This window comes from Melozone crissalis, unplaced genomic scaffold (assembly GCF_028551555.1).
Source record: "Melozone crissalis strain CALT ecotype California unplaced genomic scaffold, PUWL_Pcris_2 ptg000009l_1, whole genome shotgun sequence".
NCBI classification, from domain to species: Eukaryota; Metazoa; Chordata; class Aves; order Passeriformes; family Passerellidae; genus Melozone; species Melozone crissalis.
Genome location: NW_026535787.1, coordinates 6,984,435 through 7,011,328, shown reverse-complemented (window position 1 = coordinate 7,011,328; position 26,894 = coordinate 6,984,435). Strand labels below are relative to the sequence as shown.

The following is a 26,894-nucleotide window of genomic DNA, read 5'->3' as shown; positions in this document are numbered from 1 at the left end:
AACTCTCTCTTCTTCAGCATGTAATTCTCCCAGCACCTCTTCATTCATTGTGTGAAATAAATTGTATTCTGGCTTATACCTGTAGAGCTGTGGTAGGTTTTGGAACAATAGTGGTTTATGAAGATTATCCATGAGGATTTAACCATGTGGCAGCAATGAAAGGCATAGTGGTCTCTAAAAATATATAACTTGTTCATGCCAGAATGGTTATTTATTAAGAGAAGTCACTCTACCTGTGCACACATTATTCTGAAACATTGACACTTTATGGCTCTTTTTTTGTGACACTGCTTTTGTTGCTCAGTGGTGACAAAAATGGCAAGGATACCTTATTGTTCCACTTGTCCCAACCTTGACCATTAGATGGAGGTTTGATTGCTTCATGTAATTTTAAAGTTCCAAACTGTGTCGTTGCTTTTGATTAGCCTACAAATAAAGCATTTAATATTTGATTGCTCCCCTGAGATTTTAGGTAACTTTGTGTAACTAAATAGAAAGATGTTTTAATCATCATTTTCTAAGTTTAATTGTAATGCATAAATTATTAGCACTTGTGGGAAGGTAGACATTACTGGGATGAAAAAGAAAACTGAAGCCAGGAGAGTATAGCTGTTCATTGTTTTAAATATTAATTCTATGATACCTTCTTGTATCAGCTGACATACATCTTCAATGATTCCATTATTAAAATGGAACATCCTTTCCTATTAAGTTCAAGGTGGTTTCTGAACTCAGGGTAAGATGTTGACCTGTTTAACAATGTTTAACAGCATTCCCAATACTTCTCTGTTTGTTTCCATAATCTGAAAGTAGAGTCATCCTATTTCTAGCTTATTCCCATATTTCTATTTTTTTTATCTTTATCAGTTATCTGGTGTGAATTACTTCCAGTGGCGTAGCTGCGTGAGGCTTTTTCAGTCTCACCTCTCTGAAATAAAAGCATTTAGCTTTTAATTTCTTCATTACGCAAAATCATAATGATAGATACTCAGTTTCCTTTTATACAAGAAAGAAAAAAAATATATATATATATATATTTCAAACAAAAAGCTCAGCAAAAATTAAACTCACAGTTCATTTCAAATGTTTTAAAATAGTAATATATAGAATATTGTGTGTAAAGGCAGGTGATGTGCCTGCCTTACCAGTACTACTGTGATATCTAAAATCATTCTTTTATAATTCCTTCTGTGAGTCAAGGTAATACATTGTTCCTGAGCCTCGCTTTGTTTCTGAGGAACTGAGGCTCAGTTTGCCAAAGTGCACATCAAGGCATTTGTTGAATGGCAAGGATTTCAATCTGACTTTCCATGCTTATTCCCTGAAAGACCTTGCTCTCAAGGGGTGCCACCAGCATGATGGCCTGGAGGAGCACCTGCCCACCCTCTGGGCCTTAGGTGCTGCTGTGAGCAGACCAAGCACAGCAAGCACAAGGTTTCATGATTTCGCTCAGCTGTGAGGTGCAAAAACCCCCTTCCACCTTAAGTATGAAAATAGATATTGAAGGAACAGGCCCCGTGCTGCCTCCTTGGCCCAGGTGACGGGAGCAGGGCTTTGATGAGAGGCTGCTCCCAGCGAGGGGGACTCTGTGATTTTGCTCTGCCCAGCGCCGCGGGCTCGCTGCTGCCGCTGGCACCAGACCCAGACGTGCTGGTGTCAGAGAGAAGCTGTCACAATGAGCTCTGAATTCATGAATCTCAAATCCACAGGAGGAGGAGCAGCCTGCTAAAGGTTTCCAGAAGGCAAGGAAGGCTAAAAACACACTGCTTCTTCACAGCTTAAGAATTCTTAGCTTTTTCTTTAACTTGCCTGTCTCCTCTAGCCAGTGTCAACTGGAGCTGGGGCTCAACAGCCCAGTTCCAAATCAACAAAAGCACTAAATCATGTCTTTAGTCACAAAACATGCTTACATGTTTTACTGAACCAAGGGCTGTAACACCCTTGAAATACCCACATTTGGCTTCACAGCTCTCAGAAACAATTTCTGTTTTTCAGCTGAATGTAGTGTCTGCTACTTGCATGTCAGGAATGGTATAGTTGGAGATGTTGGTTTGATAGTCATATCCAAAATTTCACTGACTAACAAAAGCTTCTGCATCAAAGAGGGTGTCATCATGTTTTTGAAGGGCATCTTTATTTTTAATCAGTTTCAGCATTCAGAATACTTCAGAGAGAAATATCATTTCCCTTACATAGCTATAATGTAAAGGCAACAGACTTATTAGGAAGGAAGGAGAAAAGTTTCTCAGCAGTGGCATTTGAAAAAAATGTGTTAATTCCAGATTTGTTTAGCACATTATTTTCTACTTTCACCATTTGTCTTCTTGACTTCCTAAAGGGAGGACTAAGTTTTTAGAGGTCTTTTAAAAGGAAATGTCATTTAATGAACCACTTCAGTTAAGTAAGAGTGGATGCTAAGTGATGCAGGCTAATGAGACAATTTAAGTTGAAGGGTTTATATAGCAAATCTCATGCAGTTAGAATAAGAACTGAGTAGGGAAAGAAAGGAAAAGCTGTTGGAATGATCACATAGGAGATGAGAAAAATATTTCTAGATTTTTCTTAGGCTCATAATGATTCCCAGAACTTTTTTCTGGACGTATGTCTAGGTGGAGACAAATTTTAACCACTGCAGTACAAAGATGCTGTTCTTTGAAGAGCTATACAACAGTAAAGGGGTTTTGCTCAACTTTAGAGCAAGAATTTACAAGGCCAATACTCTCCTTGATTTATACAGAGTGTCCTGCTACACTTTCTGGGCAGAATGAATGTGCAATAAGAACCATGACAATGTAATAGAGTAGAGCAGAATATCCATCCTTTGACTAGGAGATGATATTTGGCTTTTTTTTTTTTTTAATAAGCTTTTTATTCTCAGTTCTGAATTATTTTTCTTGTTGATATGTGAGCTATAAAGCTCAAGAAGCTGTAAATCATAAGAAAAGCCCTTCAAACCACAATTAGTTGCTCTGTAAATATCCTTCAGGCTTTTTTTCCCCCAACCTTTCTTTCTTACCATAAGTTTTTAAAAGACCTTCAGTAATGTACTAAATTTTGACTGCCTACATGTTGCAGCCACCATTGCAAGGAGAGCTGTAAAGTAAATCGTGAAATGGCAGCTTCATTGTCTATTTTTCCATGAAATTTGTGTTGTTTTATTTTTGAAGTTTCTGGTTGGGATTTCTCTTAAATGGAAGTCCATGAACTACTGATTTTTTTTTTTTTCTGAAGATAATTTGAAACTATAGACATATTTTGCTGGATTTTTCAGATATTTAAAGTTTTCCTCTAGAACAATACTGATACTTATTTCCCCAGTGTTAGACTTTCTGCAGCTTTCCAGCATCTGGAACAATCTCAGGCTGCTATTAAATTGGGTCTGCCATCTTCAAACAGTGTGAACACAATCAGCATTTAGTAAAATAAACATGGCCCCATTATTTCCTAATGCCTTGCTTAACAGCTTTAAGATTAAACCACGTCCCCCATGCTCCCAGTAGGCAGCACTTTAACAGTGAGTAATATTTCGGTCTGCTGTAGTCAAGTAATCCCAAATGTAAGTAATTTACAGGCTGGCATTAGGGACTGTTACAAGAGACATATTGTAATATGTCACTGAAAATCAGCCTGCCTCTGCACATTTGATCAACAGCCAGATGGAGGCTTTTATCACATTTATTTAATCTGAAATATACATAGTAATTACAGTGGACCTCTGGATTCTCGGTCCCTGTCGCTGTCTCAGGAGAAGGTAGGAAATGAATCTGTCAGCTGCAGGCTGGTGGGGATGTGATCCCCTTGGTAGAATCTGGGTGTGTTACAGCTACTGCTGCTGACAGTGGAGATCGTGCTGCTGGAATTAATGCATGTTGCCAAGTTAAAAAAAAAGAAAAGAGGCCCATAAAGCAAAGACTGTGTAACTTTATTTTCTTTATTAATACACAAAGCCTTTAGGAAAGCAAAGATCAATGTTGCTCTTAGCAAACCCATTACCAATCGATGACTTTAAGAGCAAACACTCTCTTCCTAATAGGTGGATGGTATTTAACTTAAAGGCATCTGAAAACAACAGGCTTAATGTCCCCAGAGGAGAATTTGGTTAAGATATTGAATTCCATCAAGCATGTCATTATTAAAAGGGGAAAATATTGTTGTTTCCATTAGTACAGAGTTGGCATATAAAGAACGGATAGCATTCAATTAAACCACAAGGAAAAAATTCAAACAAATTGAAGGTAGATTTATCTCTTGGGCAGGAACTTCACAAATGGATGTTGCCATTGTCACAAAGAATTTTATAAGATTTTGTGTCCTAATTAGAGAGCTGTAGAAGATGCCTCACATATTAATGGTGGTGGTGACCTTATAAATAATTTACCCCTCATTCCTGTTACTCTGTGCATTACAGAAGGCTACCTCTGCTAATGACTCTCACATCTCTCTTTCTGAGATGAGCTGGATCAGTCAACATCCACTTTTGGATCAGTTACTACCCTAACCACAAGTATGCATGGCTAATCTGGAGATACACTGACAGATAAAATATACTATTAACTGCCAAAGAGGCTCTTCTATTACAGTTACTCTCACTGAGTAGTCCCATGACAGATTAAATTGCTGTTCAGCCTGAATAAGGTGTCAGATTCTGGCTGTAAGTGGCTGGTTTACTGGGGTGTTTTGATGTCATTATAGGCTTATAATTAGTCTAATCTGATTTGGTAAGAAAAAAATTGTATGACAAGCATAAAGAATTCATTTGAACAATAGGTTTTCTTCCACCACAGAACTAAGTTTTAATTAGAGCTGTTCTTCAATTAAATTAAATCTGCCCTTCTCAGTTTTAAAACTCTCATGAACATATTCAGTACAATGTACCTTGTACAACTGTGAATCCGTTGCTGCCTCTCTGATCTTTACCCATCCTTACCTGTTCTCAACTAACTTCACATGTGTGGCTCTGCCTTACTGATGACAAAACTTCTCCTCCCCAGCTTCTGCCATCAGGATCTCTCTCTCTCTCTCTCTGTCTCTCTCTACTGATCCTCCCCATCCATTTGTTTAATGCCATTTCTTGACTGAAAGTGTGCCATTCTCCCACTACTTACTTGTGGTGGTATTTATTATTTGAGCTCTGCAGTGATGCTGATTAGCTCTGAGAAGCAATCAGTGAGGGGGTTCATGTAACAGCATGGAAAACAAGGTGGCAGAAAAGCCACAGTGGAAATATTTATGCCACTTTCCAGTGGGCTTCAGCTCTTGGGGCTTCCTCCACTTAGAGGAGGAAGCTTTGAGCGATCCCTTTAGCGCTTTGAATGATCACTGTCTCAGCAATCTCCCCATAATTCCTACAGTGTATTGTGGTGATAATGAGTTGCTTTCTCCTGAAATGTGAATGCTAAGGCTGCCAGAGAGCATGTGAGTCTGGCCCTAGCCTCTGTGATGGCAGCCAGCAGCAGATGCCCACGCTCAGCCAGCTCTGCAGAGCACAGGTGCCACGCTCCCTTCCCACACGTGCTGGCCGTGTTTTCTACAGCAAATCAAAGGCTGTGGGAAGTGACCAAAAGGCACAGATTAAAGACACTCTAAGAAAGGGAGAAGAAACTGGCATCTCCAGTTTCTGTATTAATGAGAGAATGGTTTATTATTTATAGAAATAATTAACTTCTGGCAACAGGAGAAGGAGCTGTGTGCACACTAACTCCATCTGGTCTCTGGTCTTTTTTGACAAAGAAAACCAAGAGCAAGGATCTTCCTATATTAATTGATGGAAAGTTATCAAAAGAAAGATAAAACTTCTGAAATGTGTTTTTTTTCTCCCAAAGTAGGAAGTCATGATTCTCATTTTTCTAGATAGAGATAGGATCTTCTTTGTTCCTTTTTTCTTTTTTTTTAAGTATCGACTAGGTGGATGTTTCCAAAGTTCAATCTTTTTTTACTGCAATGAAGGCATTGAGCATTCTGGAGCTTCACAAGAAAATGAAAATTAAAATGCTGGAACAGTTGACTCATTCAACTTAACAGGGAAATTTTCATGTCATCTATGCCATTTGTGTCTTTTCTACAGCCTACAGAAGTTATAGCTGGATGGACAAGTATTTCTTCAAACCCAGAATTGACTTAATTATCCTCTACAGAAAATAAGAGGAAGGCAAAACATTGCAGATTTCAGTTCTTTTTTTCCTAAGACAAAGTCTGAAGCAATTAATGAGTTTATTGACAGCCAAAAATATAATGTTGTCAATAAGAAAAGTCTTTTATGTGCTCTAATTAGAGGAACTGTTCCCTTCAGGAAACTGGAGCTTTTACAGTGGCATTAAGGAAAAAAAAGAGAAAGGAAAAAAGAATCTTTAAAAAAAATGTGTCAATGACACAGGCACAAAATATGGAACAAGGCTCTAATGACCCTGAAAAATATTGCTAAACTTTTCATCTTAATATTGTAGGTATACAGCTCTCTTCTAAGCATTAAAATAAAATACATTTGCACAATAAATAGGTATGGCTAGTGCTTTTATTCACTTTGACAAGGGCTATCTGCTCACAAATATATATCAGGACACATTTACATTTTTCTGTCCACTGAAAGAAGCCTTGGCTTCATGAGAACAACAGGAGCTCTTGAAAAGGAGCTCTGGTTTCAGCTGCTGAAATATTGTGTAGGGCTTTTATCTTTCTGGGACATAGGCTCTTCTTAATGAGAATGTATGTAAAATTCAGTACTGTGAAAAAAAAAAAGAAAACAAAGGCAAAATGGGCCAAATGTGCCACTGCAGTAGCATGGGAAGAAAAGGCTATCAATTCCTTTGAAGGTTTAGAAGTAATTTTTTCTGCCTGTCTTTGCTATGGTTGATGATGTTCTACTATTAAAATAGGAGTTTATATGTGCTGTATATTAGCGCAATGTTTTGTTCTTCTTTGCTTCAGGCACTGAAGGATAAAGAAGCTTGTCACATATTTTAAGCTTGGAATTGGTTAATAACAGAATGCATTTTCAACAAATTTCACAACCAGCCCCTTTGGGCAGCTACTCTTTGCAATTTAAATGAAGGTGCAGAAAGTTTCTTTCTTTTCCCACTTAACAATAGTTTCACAAGTTTGGCCTACGTGTACTTTAGTGGTTAGTAGTATATTACAAAAAGAGATTAAAAACACCTGTTTCAGCCTTCCAGGCCATGCAAGAGAAATTGAACTCTGGGGTGCCCAAATTAAGGTGTTAAAATGGGTAAATTCTAACTTAGCAGCATTTATCACAGACAGCACTTCTGCCACTTTTCCTAAGGCAAATACCTTGTCAGCTATCACTTCAGTCTAACCTTCTATCCATAATGTGGTACAATTCCTGCTTTAGTCTTTTTTCCTACTGATGTAAAACCAGATCTTTGAGGTTCTGTTTTGATGTTTTTGTTTGGAGGTTTTTGGGTTGGGGGTTTTTTATCTTGTTTGCTTTGATTTTTCCTAAGTTTTACCTTTTTTTTTCCCCCAAAACTTGCCTTGGTGGGACAATTAAATATTTTATGACCCCTACGGCTAAATCTTGGCAATGACATTAGTCTGAATACATTTCAGAGCCCAAGTTTGTGCCATAAGCTGCAGAAAGAAATCTTGTCTGGTTTCCATGAGATTGTGCCTTGTGGCTTTTTAACTGAATTATGGAAATACTGCAGTGTGAGCTGAGACAAGAAGGAAGAGAAGCATGAAGGGTGGGCTTTGGGGAAAGGAGAAAAAGGTGAGGAAGCAAGGGCTCAGAGATTATAAATGCCACCTAGCCATGTGAAAACTTCAAACAGGATCAGTGCCACTGGACACCAAAGTATTTGCAGTGGAGAGAAACCTCTAATGAAAAATTGATTCTTGGGCAGAGATTTTTACAGAAGCTTTTGTCTCTATTAGGGCTTTTATAAAGGCATCCTTCCTACACATTGTCTGATATCTAATAAGCTCTGAGCCCCTGCTGCAACCTGTCCTCTCAGGTTAGTTATAAGAAAACAAGACTCTCAAGTTCTTTACTGTCTGTTAAAACTTGTTGTAATGGAACCACGTTTCATAAGTAATTTGAGCAGAGTGAAAGAGAATATTCACACAAGCTCTTGTCTCCTTGGGAAATTAAGTTGATATGAAGAAAAAATTAACTGGGGAATATTTCTAATGTAATTTACATTCACTGATGGACTTCAGAAATCCTCCTACTGCTCTCCCCCCATAGTTGTTGCAGTTTGGTCTCTGCTGGTTAGGACACTTCAAAGCAGGTTTAAATATCTCATGATTTAAGGCTCCTTGCTGGATTTTCTCCAAAAATCTTTACAGTCTCCCACCACTCGTTTTCATGCTCACCTGCACTGTTTCAACAGCCTTTCAAATAAGACAGAGCTATTTATTTAATCTTGTTACTTTTTAGGGTTTCCCACCCTAAAATGCACCTTGCTTTACTGATCTGATTTGAGCAATGCCCTTAAAACAATAGCTATTTGTAAAAATATGAAATATTAGTGAGTTGTACTGAGGGTTACAGCAAGTCCCTGAATATGGGGAAATAATCAGCAGTCATTTTAAGAGATTTTTCTGCCATATAAATTGTAACACAAAGCCATGCCACAGGAGCCCTTATTGGAGCAATTCTACTTTGCAGCAGCGTTTGATTATTCATTAAATCAGTAAAAGTGACTGTAGGCTGGTGGTTTCAGTACTTCTGTGAGAAATGGGACAGCCCTTTCTTTTCCCAGCCTTAAGGAACAGTAATTTATGAATTATACATATACTTAATAACTCTTCACTTTGTGAATGCTATTAAAGCTCCACAGCAAATTAGGATATTTCCAATTTTTTGTATAGTAGAAATGGTCAAAACAAATTATTATTTTGGATGCCTCAAAACCTAAGTCATCTCATGCTCAGAGTGATTTTTTTAAAACTTCACCATATGAGCAAAAATACATATTGATAAAGTTCTGCAAAAGAGAGGGCTACTTGAGCACAAATTCCCCCAAATATGCCATTTCAGCATTCACAAATGTGCTTGTTTTGCCTTTGCTCAGGAAAGGGTTATTTGACCCTTTCCTGCAGCCTGCTCAGTCAAGTCAACTCTGCATAAATAAGAAGGAAACTTATGCATGAAGAAACTGAAATTAGGTGAATAATTAACATACACTTTATGCAAAAGCATGAAAAACTATTCCAAAATTTCTCCACGTAACTAAAGTGTGAATTCATATTAAAATATTCTACATTGAAACTTTGTCAGCAGGTCATGAAAAGCACATATCGAGTTATTTATTCGGTCTAAGGTTTATCTGATGTGTTTCATCTCTTAAAAAATGAGGCTTTTTTTTTCCCTCTTAGTCATTTTAAGAGTGTTATTTAATTTAAATGTGTGTTGTTTAATTTAAGTGTATTCACAGTTTGTGAACAAACAGTAACAGGGAAACCCCAAAAGCTGAAAATGGGTAAATTTTCACATGACTGGCAATCAGTATTTTGAAGAAGCTTTCTAAATTTAGGCAGGGGAGGAAAGAGCAAGTAAAAGAGTGCAGTGAGGTTTTGTGTCATTATGTTTTTATAAGATTTTCTTAGTTTTATCAAAGGATAACTGATCTCTGAAGATCTAGTCTGATTGCAAAATTGTAATTCCACTGTTTCAGGCCATGGGTACTGTAGCTGCCTGTGCTCATGCAGTAAAAACCAGTATGTATTAAAACAGTAACAGTGTAATCTTTTCTTCTTCTTCTTCTTCTTCTTCTTTTTTTTTAGAAACAGCTGAATTATAAGTATTTATTGCACAATTGCTTGCCTAATATTTCATTTGCTGGAATTGTGTGTATGGCAGGGTAGGATTTACTTAGTAAAGTCCATGAAGTTTAAAATGTGAATCTTAAAATAATCTGAATATTATTCTGATTTTTGGAAAGCAGACTGTGGAGTGGTCAGTGGTTTCAGAAACTTTAGTGGCAGCTGCTAATACTTGTGCCCAGAACACTTGAATGATTATGCACATTCACTGTATAAATACCTAAAATACAAAAAAGTGTAGCTTCCAAATCCCTGTATTTCTGTCTTTCAGATACTGCTCGGGCACATTTTGAAATAGTAATTATTTATACCACGATAAAAAGCCCCAGATCTATAATTCACTCATGGGGCTTAGGTCATTTCATGAAAGGCAAAAGTATGGTGCATTACTCTGTATGCATAATGTAGAGCATGTTTATATTTAATGCTAGCATTATTTTCATATGAGCAGACTATTCATGAGGTATGCTTCCTGTTCAGCATATTATTTATGTTGTGCAGATTTTCATTTTGAGATGGAAAAAAAATGTTTGTTTCCCAAGAAAATGTTGGCCACTTTTAAGAATCTTTCTTTATTTCCTTTGCTTCCATCTTTTCCTTTCTCTCCTTCATTTCCTTTTTCCTTTTAAACAAAGGAATTGTTCACTGATAATATAGTAGTAATGGGTTATGTATAAGGTTTTGGGGTTTTCTCTGGACAAACTCTTCTAGTTTGATACCACCCAATCTAATCTGCCTTTGATAGCAAGGTTGAAATTAGAGCAAAAAATATGCTGCTACTTTTGCAGTCCAATGAATACCTATGTTAATTTTAATGTTGAAAAAAATTCAGCATATGGAAGTATTGGAATCTCATTAATCCACAGTTATAGGTGGAAACCTTGTGTTGAGGCTGGCTTTGGGTCACTTCCTGTAGTCACAGCAGGTGTGTCAGAGGAGGAGTGAGTTACTCTGAGGAGGATAAAAACACAGAGATGTATTTATCTCAGTGTATTGTGAGGATTTTTGTCTGTAATGTTTATTGCAGCTCACAGAGGAGAGGTGTTGTATGTCTGGGTATTGAGCTAAGGCTGTGCGCTTCAATCAGCTTTGCAAAAATGCCTGTAGATAAAGTTCTGTGCTAACCCTTCTCTGGATTATACCCTGCATCAGGAAGTATATTATCCCTTAAAAGATCTCCTTTTATTCTTCACTGTTACTGGCAGCACACCAGCAGGAGCCAGTTTTTAGTGGGAAAACACGTTCGTGCTGCTCCTGTCCCAGTGCTGCCAAAGAGCATCTCCTGCAGGTCACACACTGCAGGGCTTGGGGACATGGGTGGTCCTCAGAGCCCAAATGGGTCCTGCCCTTTTGCTGCAGGGAGGAGCCTCACTCAACATTGCCACAGGCAGCCCAAAAGGAGGAATCTTCTAGATGGCTCAAGCAGGCTGGCATTCCTGCAGCAAGCTGTCGCCTTCCATCTTCTCAAGCAAGCACCCACGTCGTCCTTGCACTGCTCAGAGAACAAAGCCCTGCAAGGCAAGGGAGAGGATGGATGAATGCTCCAAGCTCCTGCTTTTGGAAGGCAATGCTTCAGCACTCTTGCTTTCCCCTGTGAGTCTGCTGGTGCCCAGGATTTGGGGTCAGATTTAATGACCAAAATCAAACCTATGTCCTGCTGGGCTGGTGATGTGTACTCAGTGTGGTGCCACCACCAGCAGCACCATGCCAGGAGGATGTGGAGGTGGAAGAGGATGCAGGAGAGCTGACTTTTTAAGGTGTTTCTAGCTTTTTTGAGGGCAAATACCTATTTGCCATCATATCCACACAAGTGCTATGACCATCTTCCCCAAAGTCCTTGTGGCCTCCAGAAGAGAAAGGTATGGGAGCTTGGAAAGCCAACAAGTGACGAAGTCCTGCCTGATGAGTCCAGTGACTGTTATGAGCAGAGCTGAATCTGTACCAGTGGCCACACCACTCTGTGCTCCAGCAAGCCTGAAAATGTAGTTGCAGAATGCTTCACAGCGTGCCAAACGAAGAGAAAACAGGATTCTTTTCTTTCATCTGTGGGACATTACATACATGTGTGTTTGTAGATCTTGAAATCATAGAATAGCTTGAGTAGGAAGTGACCTTAAAGATCATCTAATTCCATGGGCAGGGACACCTTCCACTAGACCAGCTTGCTCAGAGCCCCATCCAAACTGGTCTTGAACACTTCCAAGAATGGGGCAGCCACAGCTTCTCTGGGCAACCTGTGCCAGCACCTCACTGCCCCCATAGTGAAAAATTTCTTCCTAAAATCTACTCTAAGCCTACTCTTAGTTTGAAGCTATTTCCCCTTGTTCAGTCATTACAAACCCTTGTAAATAGTGTCTCTCCATCTTTCTTGCAGGCTCCCTTCAGGTACTGGAAGACCACAATTAGGTCACCTGAAAGCCATGTCTTCCACAGGCTGAACAATCCCAATGCTCTCAGCCTTTCCTCATAGGAGAGGTGCCCCATCCCTCACATCAACTTGGTGACCTCGTCTGGATTCACTCCGGAGGTCCACATCCTTCCTGAGCTGGAAACCCCAGAACTGGATGCAGTTCTCCAGATGGGGTCTCAGAACTGAGTGCCTCAGAGGGACAGAATCCCCTCCCCTGGTTTCTGCCCACGGTGCTTCGGGTGCAGCCCAGGACACGTTTGGCTCTCTGGACTGCAAGAGCACAAGGCCAGCTCACCCACCAGAACCCCCAGGTCCTTCTCAGCCAGACTGCCCTGGATCTGTTCATCCCCCAGCCTGGACTGAGAACAAGATTTGCACTGACCTGGGTGCAGCACCAGCACTTAGCCTTGTTACACCTCATGAGACCCCCATATCAGATGTACCCATACATCCTACTGCCATATAGCAATCCTGGTCAGCAGAATGTAATCATGGTGTTATGGAATCACACCTCCTCAGCATTATCAGAAGCTTTTCTATAATCCTCACAGATTTGCCCTCTTTTATGTGTAAATATTGTTCCTGCCTTTCCCTTTTGCAAAGCAAAGAAGTTGTTTGCAAACTATTTGAAGAACATAAACAGCTCCTACAAGGGAAATGCCCTTGAAGCAGTGGGAGTGGAATGATTGCAGCATACAGTACATGCTAATAACATCTTCAGAGAATTACTATTACTTCATAGCAGAGGCATTTTCATTATAATAGGAACCATGTCATGATCCTCAGATTAAAACTTTGCCTTCTGCATTTATCTGTTGAGTCAACAGTCACAGGTTACTGGTTTGTTGTTAAAAGCTCTGAAGAATTACTCACCCCAAAGTTGTGCCATTTCCCATTTTTGTCTCTTTGCAACTTTTGTGATGCATTGGGCAACAGAACAGGCAAATGACCAGCACAGAACACTTGAATCTGACAGTATTCCCAGTGCTCTGAACTGCAAAATGAAACCTGCTGATTCACTCTGCCATTAGCAAATGTGCAGATGACACCAAGTTGTGGGGTAGTGTTGATCTGGTGGAGGGTAGGAGGGCTCTGCAGGGGGACCTGGACAGGCTGGGTCAATGGGCTGAGTAGAACTGCATGAGGTTTAACACCACCAAAGTGCAATCTGTGCCAGAGGAGGTTTAAGTTGGACTTTAGAAAGAGTGATTGGGCATTGGGATGGGCTGGTTAGGGAGGTGGGGGAGTCACCATCCCTGGAGATGTTAAGCAGTGACTGGATGTGGCACTCAGTGCCCTGGACTGCTTGACAAGGTGATGCCACTTCATTGGTTGGGCTTGACAATCTCAAAGCTTTTCCATCCCAGCTGACTCTGTGATTCTGTGATATCTATTACAGCTTGGTGTAATAGATATCACACACTGGGTGTTAATTGAGCATTTGTAGTAAATTCACAAGCTGATGCTTGAGTCTGCTGAGTTTCAGTCTGCCTGATACCTTTATCTAACCAAATCCATGCAGACTCAGCCATGTGCAGAGGAACTTGGCACAGCTGCACTTTATCTGCCTTTTTATTTCTGGTGCAAGAGGGTAGGAGTGAGGGGAAGAGAACATATAAGGGTTCCCCACTGAGAATCAATTCTATAAATTATGTATTATGCAGACACTATTCTGCTGATGCTATCCGATCCCCAATTCTCACTTCCTTGTTTTTCCTTCTATAAATAGCTGTGGCCAGGTTTTCAGTTGTAAAGTGACTAGGACAAAGCTAGAAACCTTTTTCATTTAATAACCTCTGCCAAAGAATAGGGCAATATTTTTCGTAACTGTGATGTCCTCAGGGTTTTAACAATCTGGGAATACAAGCAGCACTGTGCTTTCGATAAGATACTTGGAGTAAAAGTGGGAATAACGGTGCTGAATATTAAAGAGTGAAATGCCCTATTTTCAGGATGATCACTATAAAACTTGGTATTGTGAATTTTTCTGTCTTTTTTTTTTTTTTTTTTTCCTCTGTGTAGGATCACTTTTTCTTTTTTGTCTCTCCCTCTAGATCCAAATGCTTTGGCTGGACAGACTGGACCTGATCACGCTCTTATAGGAGGAATAGTGGCTGTAGTTGTCTTTGTAACACTATGTTCTATAATTCTCCTTGGGCGATACCTGGCAAGACATAAAGGTAAGACACGTTTAGGGGAAGTTCAGTCACTCTTGGAAGCAAGGCATGATTTCACCTGGGAGTGCCATTCCCTTTCACCTTCCCCCCTCTGCTAAATGATTAGAACAAAAAATAGTTCTCAGTCCAATCACAAGTGAAGTCCCTGTGAATTTTCACCAGTTTTCCTGTGGGCTCACCAAGGCCCAAGGACATGGCATTAGTGCATGCCCAAGGTCATCTTATAAGTCTGATTTAGGGAGACCAAGGGGTAAGATTGCCCCTTGGTTTTGGATCTGAACTCCTGATGCTTGATTACATGTTCTCATCATGTTCGCGTAGTTTTAACTACAATATCAGTTCAGCAGAATATGTATGCATTGAGTGAACAAAATTTACATTTTAATGGATTTTGCTAATATTTCAAGTATATGTTTAAAAGATAATGTTGGATTCTAGTATTGAGTATTCAAATCAGTTTATCAATGATCCTGCTGGAATAAGGGGTTAATTCCTGGGGCTAGCTTTACTTTATTCCGTGGTTTTACCTTAATAATTCTGGTCCCTTCGTTTTCAGTCCCCTCTGCCACTAAAGATAGCAGGAATGGAGTGACACTGACTTCTGACTTCTCTGTGATTTGATTTTGACCTAGTTAGTTCCAAAATCACACCTTGAGATTTAACCTCTGTACAGATTGTAGGCCTATTGCTAAAACCCAGAAAAAAAAAAAAAGAAAAAAGAGAGAGGATGAGTGTTGGTATTAATTTATTAATTCAGTAACTCTCATTTTAGATAGGATAATCATACACCTAGCAAACATAAATTGATAAAAAACATCTTTACAATCAGATTATACTACCTGGGAGAAAATCAGATTTTTTTTTTTAATGAGCCAGTGAAAGTGTGTCTCTTTTGTTTTACTTTCCTGAATGAACAGTTGTACATCTCATGCCTCCATAAATAATGATTTTCACAAAGGGAAATTTGACTATTGTACACATTTCTTCTTTTCATTCATTCATTTCTAGAGCATAAAAATAGTTGTGATAGTATAATATGAGTTAGTTCAGTTAATAAAACTGCCTCAATTTTGTAATTCTTGGAACTTTTTATGATACAATTCTGTAAAATTAAAGCATAGATATGATCAATATAAAACTGAAATACAAATGATCAGTGGCCATAAAAAAAAAGAACTTTTACTAATCTCTAGTTCTTCAAAATTGCTTTGTTTTTGATAGATAGCTATTTCATGAAATAACCAAGATTTTTATCACTTATTCTATAATTGAAAAATATATTGCATTTACTGCAGTTAGATAAAGTGGAGTTTTATTAAAATATTTCCTTAATTTGTTGTGGATATACTATAGTTTGTATATATGGCTTTACCAGTATAAGTATCAGTGTAAATATTTCTTAAGCAAATTAGAAAGTTGAGCACACCTTTATGATGTATACTAAAAACTATGTAAAAATATTTTTCATTAATTGAAAAACTGGAGTACATTGTTTGAAATGTACTTCCTATAATGCAGTGTAAAAAAAAAAAAAACCTAATCATTCTCTTTTTCTTCTCTTTTCTCTTGTACTGATTCCTACAGGAACATATTTAACAAATGAAGCAAAAGGAGCTGAAGATGCACCTGATGCCGACACAGCCATTATCAATGCAGAAGGCAGCCAAGTCAATGCAGAGGAGAAAAAAGAGTATTTCATTTAGATGCAGAGCTAGAATCTTGGAGTTTTACTTATCAGGCTGACTGCTGGAGAAAACTGGCTATCATTTCTCAGAATTCATTTCTGCCATCTTCTGCTATCTTTATTAACTCGCATATCTGCTATAAGTAGCCAGTTTATGCCAACAATCAGCTGTTGACATCCTCATTCTATAATTACAGTATCATGCATAAAACAGGACATTTCTTATTGCCTAAAAATCATATCCACTGCTCTCTTAACATACAGTGCTTGAATATACAGCCTTAACAATGTTAATCATCATCTTAATCCAAGTTTTCTACATATTTAAGTGTTATACAGCTTTCTTTTCCAGTTTTGTTTTATCATGTCCCTATTAGTATGTCATAGAACAAAATTCATAACAAGTACTATTAGGTAAGGTCCTAATTTACTTACAGAAAATGTTAAGTCTAAGATTAGAGGTTTACAAAGAATATTTTATACCTGTCTATCTATAATTCAAAAAGCAACTTGTTTTTGAAACATATGCCCTTGGAAACACAAACTGAAATCGGTTTAGTATAGTTTCTCATATGTTTGGATTTGGTGGGAAAAAAGATCAGTCCAGTGAATTTTTTGGGGTGTTTTGCTTTGTTTTGTTATGATTTAAATGGTACCTTGACAACAGTGCCATGGTTTAGTGGTAAAAACATGTGAGTAGCTGTACAGATTCTGAAAAGTTAGGTAATAGAGCTTCTTTTGAAACAACTTGTCATGCCCTTTTACTGGCTTTTGGGATCACAAAGATTAGAGAACTTTCTGAGTAATTTATGTTTTTATAATTTATTTGCTAAACATGAACTCACCTGCCTACTCAAATTTGATGTGTTCATGGGGCACAATTGCAAGGCATTTTAGTATCTGTATATAGTGCATATAATAAATTCAATTAAACATTATTTGATACATATTCAACTTTTTTGGCGGTAGCTAAGTCAGTCACAAGTAAGCATTTTCTAATGTCCATTATATCCCTTTAGATATGACTCAAAATCAATATTCTGAGTAGATAACATGTGTTAGTATTTTTTTGTCTGTATGTCCTAGCACTGTTCAGCAGCAAACTTTTCTAGTTCTTGTTAATTTTTTCTTTGTTATACAATGGAAGCACAATGTTATATGGAAAGGTAGTTTTAAGCTAACAACCAGTGCACAGCCTCAGGTTTTAAATTACAACCACATTTGATTACTATCCTTAAAAAGTACTATTGAGTTGCTAAAATTCTCAATTTTAATTTGGCAGTTCCAGAGCTGCTTCTCTATGTTGGTTTGCCAAAAAAAACAAAACAAAAAAAACTTTAAAAAAACAAAAAAAAAAAAAAAAGAAAAAAATAGAAGTGTTAAAACAAAAGATATATGTTTTGTGTATACAGTAAATGGACTAATTCTTTATATTAAATTCCTGTCTATGCATTTTGTGAGGTACAAACTTATGTCACCGTGAATGATAGAGAATTCCTGCCATGCTTTTAGCTCCACAGTGAAGGTCTCTGTTTGGATTATTTCTGAACTTTTTTTTTTTTTTGTGTAATTGACAGCTGAAAAATCACATGCTCTTAAATATGACAACAAAACACTGTAAGCCCATCGGCTTATTTCCTCTTCCAATGAAAAGAAAAGGTTGCCATAACAGGTCTTGGAAATGATTCTACACTGGAGAATGCAAGTTAAGTCTAGTTGGAGCTCGCTTGGCTCCTGTGTTTTGCACCTTTGACAAAAGAAGTATTTCTCTCTAGTTGATGTGTTTGTGAAGCATAAAAGCGTGATGGTCTGCTGTAAAGGACTTTCTCCTGGGATTTTATTTTTGTGTGGGGAAGGGAGAATTTGGAATAAGACATCATGTGGTATGGTAAAATGGAAGATAAAGGTGCTGTGACAGATTATTTATCAGAAGAATATAAACCTTTTAAGGACAATATTAGAGTATTTTAATTGTTTTTGTTGAAGCATCTATCTTGTTACTTTCTAAGAAAAAAGGGTGACGTCAATCAAAGCAGCACTTTTTTTCAAAATATACAGACATAAATAATATGATGTGGTTGAGTGTTAACATAATAAATCATATACAGTATGACATTTTAAAGAAATAAGTCTGCATTGATGTGATTGCATGCTTGTTTTTACAGTTCACTCCATACCCATCTGTGGAAAAATGCAATAATATGTTAATATAATATGGTAGTTTGAGAGAACCAGGTAGGTGCTACTAGACACATTGAAAACTAGTATAGGTTTACAAGATATTCATGTCTTTCAAAACATAAACATGTAAAAGGCTGGCAAAGGAAGTCATTCAGTTTAATACCAAAAATATGGGTTCTTGTCACAGCAGTAAGTTACATTAGCTGTAGTACAGTATCAAAGTTTTATTTCAGGACCTGGGGCCCAGCTCAACAAAGCTTTTCAGCTCATGGTCAGCTTCAGGCATCAGAGGAGTTCCCTTGGAGTATAAGGCACTGTTCATATGCTTAAAAACGAAGTGCTTCCCCGGATGAGGGCCTTATTTGCTCCAGTGGAATTGCCCACCAGCGTGGTGTTTACGCCTTTCTTCATCCTTCCTAGCTCCAGCTCGCTTGGATAGTAGGGTTGTTACTTGAACCATTACCCAGCCAAGGTCAGGCAGGGCCTTCAAAAGCAGGATTGGCCTTGTGGTAACCATTTCAAACCATATTCTCCAGTGGCATACAGACAGCATTTCAACTTGGCAAAAAAACAGATATAAACTGTACTGTTAAGACAGGCTTGTTTGGGTTTTTTTTTCCCATTGGCTTTCAATTAAAACTGCTCACATACACTCATTTTTAACCCATTTGATCTTCCATTGTCTTGCACCTAGTGATGTCCCTTGCAGCTGTGCACAGCAGGTGTGAAAAGCCCCACACAGAGCGTTCTACCTGGATAGCACTTTGCAGGCCTGTCTGGTCTTCACGGGTTCAAATTACTACACTGGGTGTAAAGATCCCTCTTTTCTGTCAGCAGAGTCATGGCTCAACACTAATTACATTAAGTAGGCTAAAAGCCAGTTGTCCATTCCTTTTGCCCGAGTTCCCATTCTGAGAAGAAAAATAAAAGTTTTTATGATGGTGTGAGACACCAGCGAGTGTGTAAAAAGGAGGCTCTGAATGGGAACCACCTTCACTAAAATATATGTGACATCCTCTCCCTCACTCACTTGCAGAGTAGTTTTCTCCAGACCAGGTAGCTAGTTTCTGCCAGTGTACTGTTTACAGTGTCGATTGCTGATTATTTTTAAACTTTTTGATGTAGACTTTAATTTTTTTTTGTTTTTTTTTTTAATGCTTCAAGAACATTTTCATGATTTGAACAAGAAAGCGGTGCATCAGAAGACAAGGGGTGCATCATCCCACTCTTTTAGTGTCATCTGACAAACCAAGAGACAGTTTAAGGAACCTGATGTTTAACTTGAGGCTCAGAGTTTAAGCTAGAACATCTCAAAAAAGTTTCCACATTACTTAAGGATGGTTCGTCTTGCACTGAGACTCCCTCTCTAAAGGAAAATGAAGAAAACCAACTTTTCTGAGTGAGACATGAAAGTTAACATCTTGTGTGTTTTCATTGCAGTATAATATATATATAAATATATATATATAGCTATTTCAATGAAAAGAAAGGACAGAATCATCTGTAATTATGTAATTCATGATTGTAACAGCACTGAAGTTACCATGTACGCACATGTACAGTAGCTCTTTCAACAGTTACAGTGTAGTTACATGTAATTCCCTGTAACATAGCAGTTCTAGTGTAATTTAGTGCCACTTATTGTAAAGTGTTACCAAAAGGAAAACGGACTTCTTACCTTTAGAAATCCGTTCCAATTAAAGGTAAGTTTATTAAATTAGCATCATTAAATCTGATATTGCGTTTCTTAATTAAGGAGATGATTTAAAACTCTCATGTTCACACTGCAGCTTCCCCCCATGGCTTACCCAGACTCCTCCAAATGTCTAATCTCTACACTCCTAGGGACTGGTAATCTGTGATGAGCATACCAAAAATCCCAGCTACTCCAACTTTAATTGAACAAGCTGTCTAATAAAGAAAAACAGCAACAAAAAAATGATGAGTAATGCTTTTTATTAAGTGGCACAAAGTACACACTAAAAACTATGCAAAAATATAGGTAAATACAGTGTACTTACATGTAAGTATCTTGTACTTGCTGTGTATGGATATTGGAAAACCATGTAATTATAATATGCATTTTGATTATTTCAAGCAAGGGGTGTCCCCCAATAGTCACAAGGGAAAAGTGGAAGGTACATCTACAAGCAGTGGATATCCTAATGCAATATGTGTAATTCCTCTACTTGCAATGACAACTAATTTATAAATAATACTGCTCCTCATTCTCACCAGCTTTGCTTTCCATTTCTTGGAGCACCATTAAATACCATTGAAACACCTTTAGGCAAAGTAAGACACTGACTCCTCTAGTGGCTTTGCTGCCAGCGCTCTGAATGTCTGGCAACAGCGTTCTGTAATCTTATTGCTGGCTCAACAGCACAAGTTTCATCTTTTTTTCTGTCCTCAAGGGAGCCTAGTAAGTTAAGATGCTGCCATATGCCCTGGTATTTTTAGCATGAACAACAGAGAAAGAGAGAGAGAGAGAGAGAGAGAGAGAGAAAAAGGGGGAGAGAGAGAAAGAGAGAGAGAGCTGCATTCTTCTGACCCCTATTTTGCTGAATCACCTCACCTGGAATTTCCACTGCTTGCTCAGTAACACCAGGTAATCATAAATTGTAAGTACACAATGCTTCCATTGCAGTACAGAGGATGCCCTAAATGATAAAGCTAATGTTTTTGTAAATATGAAGTTTTGTATTGTAGATCTTTTTCCTTCTTGACACTTTTCTGTCGTGCCCTTCCAGAAGAAATGCACCAAAAGATAGATAACATAGAATAGCAAAAGAAGACAAGAATTTTTTTGTAAGCCTTCTTGTGGTTGCCATTGCTATCACCCTCCTTTGTGTCCTGTGTAACAGGCAAATAAATGTATTTAGCAACTGCCATTAGCATCATTCCACATTATACTATTCCTAGAATATGACATCTACCTCTTAGTCTAAGTACTAGCTATGAGATATTTGTATACATTTTAAATACTATTGAATCTTTGCTTTAGTCTTGAAATGAAATCACTGTATTTTTTTTTTTCTGTTAAAAAATCGGTAAAAATATTTTCTGGGTTCATGAATCTTGCCCTGTTCTTATTAATTTTGGTATAGTTATAGCTTTTTAACAGAGCATAAGGACACAGCCTCAGCTGGTATAAATCAGCTTCACTCTGTTGCCTTAAATGTGGGCCAATTTACGCTGGCTGGGGATTCATCCCAAGCAGCTTAAAAATAAACTGCTATAACACTTCAATATTTAGTCAGCTCTAGATAATGATTTGCAATCCAACTGCAACACAATTCTTCCAAGTAAGACATGCACGTATGAAGAGAAACTTTAAAAAGCACATGCAAGATTTTGAATTAAATATGCAATATCAACACTGTTGAGATATCCTGACTTTTCTCTCACTTATTTAAACATAATATTGCCAGGGCATGTTTACATTAAAAACACTCAGTGCATGGGGAGCAGAGAAGGACTATTGCAAACAGGAGGAGAAAATTAAATTAATAGAGAAACCTTTGATGTCAATAGAACAGAGTAGAAACTCTTTTGAGAGTAGGACTTCCTACAGGGTTTTTCAGGGTGGACCTAAGGCCTCTATAACATGTGGAGGTTGTTTACTTGGCATTAAGAGAAGCTAGCACAGTTCCTTCTTGCTGTCGAGGAATCCTACCCAGCACTCTGCACTTCTTTTAACTCAGGAGAAAATAAGGGTACAAACATGGTTGAACAGCACACTTCTGTATCACTCCACATCCTCAGGATGCTCCAAGCCTCGTGCGCTTCCAGCAGCCCTTAAGAGAATTCTTCCAGCATCTAGGAATCATCCTGTTGCCAAGTTGTGTTCATTTTCCTCAGCAATGTTTAATGTACTCACAACCAGACAGAAGGTGTGAAGCCAATTGGAATGAGTCTGCAGTTCTAGGGGCTTCCAGAGCCTTGCAGTAGATGGGGAAAAAAAATTAAAAGAAAAATAAATTCTTCATGGCTTCTGTGTTTACTCTAGGTCTGCCCTCCACATTCTGTGTCTTAAGTCATTTATTCTCTGCTGGGCTAAAAGCAGCGGTCTAATTGGAAAGGAGGAAGGAAAAGTATGTCCTCTGAAAGGAACAGTCTGTGCTACTATTAAAGAAAAGTTCAAGGGTTTTTGTTTCTTCCCTTTTTTAAGATTTCAGGTGCAAAGCCAAGCCTGTTGGGGTCAGCACTTTAGCACTTTCCCTGTGTTCAGGGTCAAGCCAGCAGTGTTTCATGTGTGAGCTCTGATCTCATGTTTCAGCACAAATACAGACAGCCTTAGCCTGCCCTTATGCATAGTGCTGAAAATCACCAATGCTATTTTCTTCTAAACATAGTAATTTTCTCAGTCTTGTTCTAAAATGAAATATTGAAGGGTTTTTATAATAGGTGTAAAGGGAGGGAGTTTAAAGTAATAGCTTGTAAATAAGATTGTAAGGATGATCATCAACTCTTTATGTTGATTATAAAGAGGAGGATAGTCTTTAATTGCTGGGCTGATTTCTTTATCATTTCCTCTTTCTCTCCTTTCTATGCATATTGATTAATGTTAGTAAATATGCAGTTGCACATGTTGTCCTTTTTCAGTGAATGCAGATTTGCTTATACCCCTATATAGCTTTCATGGAAATATGCAAATATAACCTACAGTCATCTGCTTCTGCCAAAACAGTGAGCCAAGAGAGGGAAATCATGGATTACTGGATTCATATATGTCCTGCTTCCATCAAAATTGAGTACAGTACGCCTATTGATCTCAAAAGAACAAGGCTCAAGTCCTTAATGCACATGTTTGAGTTGCTATTTAGCTCTTTTTCAAAAGAATTATAAAGCAATCCTTGTGCATCCTTTACTTTTAGCCTCGATATTTTATAACTACAAAACCCCTTCAGTTCACCAGGAAGTTTCCTAATAAGGCATAATTTGTGAAAGGACTATAACAAATTCATCTATTCATGGACAGTGTAAGTGTATTCTCCTAGGAACTCTGGTGTACTTTGCTCTTACACTGGCAATTGATGGCCCTGAGAAGGATATATTTGAATGGTTCAGAAATACAACCATTAACCTGTTAAAAAATAAATCCATGGGAATTAAACATATTGCACTGATGATGAGACACATCAACTTCATTTTATTTCCTCATTAATAACTTTAAACAGACAAAATGCATATTGTAATGTTGGGTACATGACACTTGCATGTTGCTATGCCTATATACTTACAAAGTATTCAATGTGTACTTGGTGGCGCTTAAAAATGTCATGTACAATTCTTCTAAACATTCTTACAGGGTTCCCATTTGCACTTCATCTTTCAGAAAAGTCTTGTCAGAAAATTGTCTGATGAATATTATTGAAAAAAAATAAAATTTCAATTTTAGTTATCTGTTGGACATTTCTCAATTGTCTATTCATTTGATATATTACCTGGTGCTTGCCAGTTTGGCAGTGGAGTTGATTTAGACCAGTGGCTGTAGACACAGAGTGTTCACTGAGCAGATTTTGCTGTTTCCAGTAGAATTGTTGCAATCAATCATATTCTTCTTAAAATATTAATTCTGAGCTTTTAAACAGTAAACCAAGGAAATAATCTGTGAGACAGAATTACAAATTCTGTTATTTGATTTGATGTTTATATACTATTTATTGTATATTGCTTTATAGTTTCTTCTGACTGACAAAGTAATAACTGTCGGATGCCATCCTCACTGTAGGGGAAACTCATCCTTGTGAAGAGGTCAAGTGATGAAAAGCATTTAAACCTGTGGTACTTAAATGGTGGATTAGCCCTCTTGAAGGAGCTATGGGATTCATGCAAGGTTTTCTTCACCACTTACCATGCTTGAGTTGATGTTGTAAAGGGCAAGAAGGCCACCAGTCTCAAAGGGAGAGGGACAAATGTCAGAGGGAAGAGGAAATTCTGAGTGTGTCTGTGTTTCTGAAAAAGAAACCAGTCCCAGATTGTTACCCCTGTGCAGAGGATTTACAGTGCTCTTGTACATCTCACTTTTCCTGTGTCCTGAACTAAGCACACATTTGACAAATGTAGAGTCCTGTTGGATTTAGTGGATTTTTTCTTATCTTTATTGCTTCTTTTCAGTAAACCAAAATATGTCCTCTTCACCGATTTTTAAAATGCAATAAGAAACCTTTTAAATATAGCAGCAATACAGATTTTCACTTTTTCCTCATTCACATGACCATAATTTTTAGGGCAAAGTGTACTGCAGTCTACAGCATACCCAAGTAAAATGATACAATCCAAAAAAATGATACAGTCCAGCAAACTATGCATTCCACCCCTGGATTAACAGTTTTTAGTACTGTCCTCATTTCTGTCACCAAAAAAAAAACTTACCCAGAGATAACTGCACTTTGCTCTTTTCCCTTCCCTGGTTGAGAGAAGATTCTTACAGTTATCACTTCAACCTGGTATGTCTCTCACATGGTTCCCTTAAAAAAAGAATCTGTAAATGCTGCTAATAGATTATTTTTTCATCAACAGCAAAAAAGCCAGCCCTCTTTTCCACTTTCTGTTGTAAAAAACAATGAGAGTCCCTCTTTCTATGGATTTTTGGTTTGACTTGGTTTATGTTTGGTTTGGTTGGTTCTTAGTTTAGAGTTTTGTGGGGTTTTTCTTGTTTGTCTCTTTTCAAAAGGGAGAACAAACAGGCTTTCTTTTAAACTATAAAGGCTGCCTGAAATTACACTGAATACTGAGAATAATTTCATTGAATGCAGAGTCTCTGTACCAGCCTGTCATGGCATTATACACATTAAACACTGATGTGTAAGAGGAGCTCCTTGTCCCTTTTAACAGCCATCAGGCACCTGCATGAGGATACACAGAGATTTTCAAAAGTGATGTTACAGAGGAACACTTGGCCCAGCCCCTTTGGTAAGTGTAAGGTAAAGGTAAGTGCAATTAGTGAAATTCAGAGATAATTAAGTGGGGATAATGAAGATGATTCCTTGCTTGACAAAGAGTCATAGTGTGCTGCCTTCTGGTCCTGCTCCAAGCACTTGGCAACATCCTGAGCCATGGGAGGGCACTTTTGATTATCTCTGGGCTCCTTGCTTGCCCTAGCTCTTCCTCCTGCTGAGTTTGCAGCAATAGCTTCTCTGCTGCTCAGGGCTAAGAGCTGGGGCCTTATTGATTCTGCAAGCTGCACACAGGAAGAAAAGAAGACAAGAGAGTGTTTTTAAGCAAGCCGGAAAGATTTTTTAGAAAGAGGCCTCTCCTTTATTCTGTGGCAACTTACAGGAAATTAGCACTGATGTCAGCTGGTGAGGATAGCAACCATCCCTGCTTGGAGTGTTGAGGGGGAGGACATCCTCTGGGCCCTGCCAGCCGGGTGGAGGGGAGAGGCAGCAGAGTGAGGGGGAAAACTGCACATGCCAGGAACATGGGAGGCAGGTTTGTCTCTCTCTAGTAGTAGGACCAAAGGGGGAGCCTGTGGCTTTTCTTTTCAGGCTGTATTCATGGCTAGAGGTACAAAAAGAAACCTGATCCAACCAGGAGATTTGCAAAGCCACTGAACAGCAAGAAACATTTCAAATGCTGATGTCATCACCTGGCAAGCAAGCAGTGCTTCCCACTTCAAGGACTTTGAGTTGATTGAACTTAGAGACAGGTGGGAATTTACAAAAGACAAAGAAAAGAAAAGAAGAAGAGAGGAGAAAATCTGAATTAGAACCTTGACAGATAAGGTTGGACAGAAAATGCAAGTAACAGAAAAGAAAATAATACCATTTTCAAGGGCTTTTAGTCCTGTGTCAAGGCATTGGCCAGCCCCGTCTCAGGACAAACAAAATAATTTATATAATTCTGTAATTTTTCCAGTGCATTTTCTTTTTTTCTGGAGCATCTAATGGTAACCTCAGGGACAAAAGCACATACACCATGATGTGATCCAGTTAAAGTACATCATTATTTTGCACTCATTCACATTGGATGAGATTACCCTCCAGAATAGCAGTAAGGAACATGACTAAGAGCTGTCACATCTATTTCCTCATCCACACCCCATGAAGGAATATGTGTGCAATGAAACATTGTGGTTTAGTTTTTTAGTTATTTATATATTTTCATATTTTCCCAATGTTTATGTAAGAACTTTGTATTTTTAAAATTACTTTGTACTTGAAGTTGAAACCAATGCAGTTTGTGATTGCTCTTTCTTCCTATGAGATTCAATGCTCCAGTTTGAGCAAATTCTCCCTGTAAAGCCTTCAGCAGGATAGAGGATTACTTTTCTTGATGATGGTCTAAATTTATGATCTCCAGCAAGACTTTTAACTCTACTCAAATCCAGCCTTTAAAGTAAAGTCCAGGACCTTGGGATGAATTCTGAAAAGCTGATGTAGGCTGTGGGAAGCAGGCTGAGCTTGTTTATTAAGGAGAAGATGCATCCAAGTTTTCCAAGCCTTTGAGGGTGCAATGGGACATTCCTCAGGGCCAGCTGTCCTGCACAGCTCTCACCCACCTGAGAGGTGACACAGATGAATTGCTGCCACCAGCTCCACATTAATTTATTGCCTGAAGGTGGTAACAAGTCACAGCTCCAGGAGAGGAGGGAAGCAATCCTCCTGTTGGGAGTGTAGCAATGTCTCTGTGTCTGTGTGGGGCTCGTTTTGGC

General features: G+C 38.3%; 1 protein-coding gene across 3 annotated transcripts in view; it reads left to right on the top strand.

Annotated features, from left to right (window-relative positions):
• The window catches only part of CADM2 (cell adhesion molecule 2), a 573,495-nt gene extending 549,847 nt beyond the window's left edge, over window positions 1-23,648 (top strand). For all 3 annotated transcript variants that reach the window (XM_054270505.1, XM_054270506.1, XM_054270504.1), the window contains 2 exons: window positions 14,248-14,373; window positions 15,955-23,648. In XM_054270505.1, coding sequence (XP_054126480.1) covers window positions 14,248-14,373; window positions 15,955-16,073 — 245 coding nt within the window. In that variant the 3' untranslated portion in view covers window positions 16,074-23,648. The remainder of the gene's footprint in view (window positions 1-14,247; window positions 14,374-15,954) is intronic.
• Window positions 23,649-26,894: the final 3,246 nt, after the last annotated feature.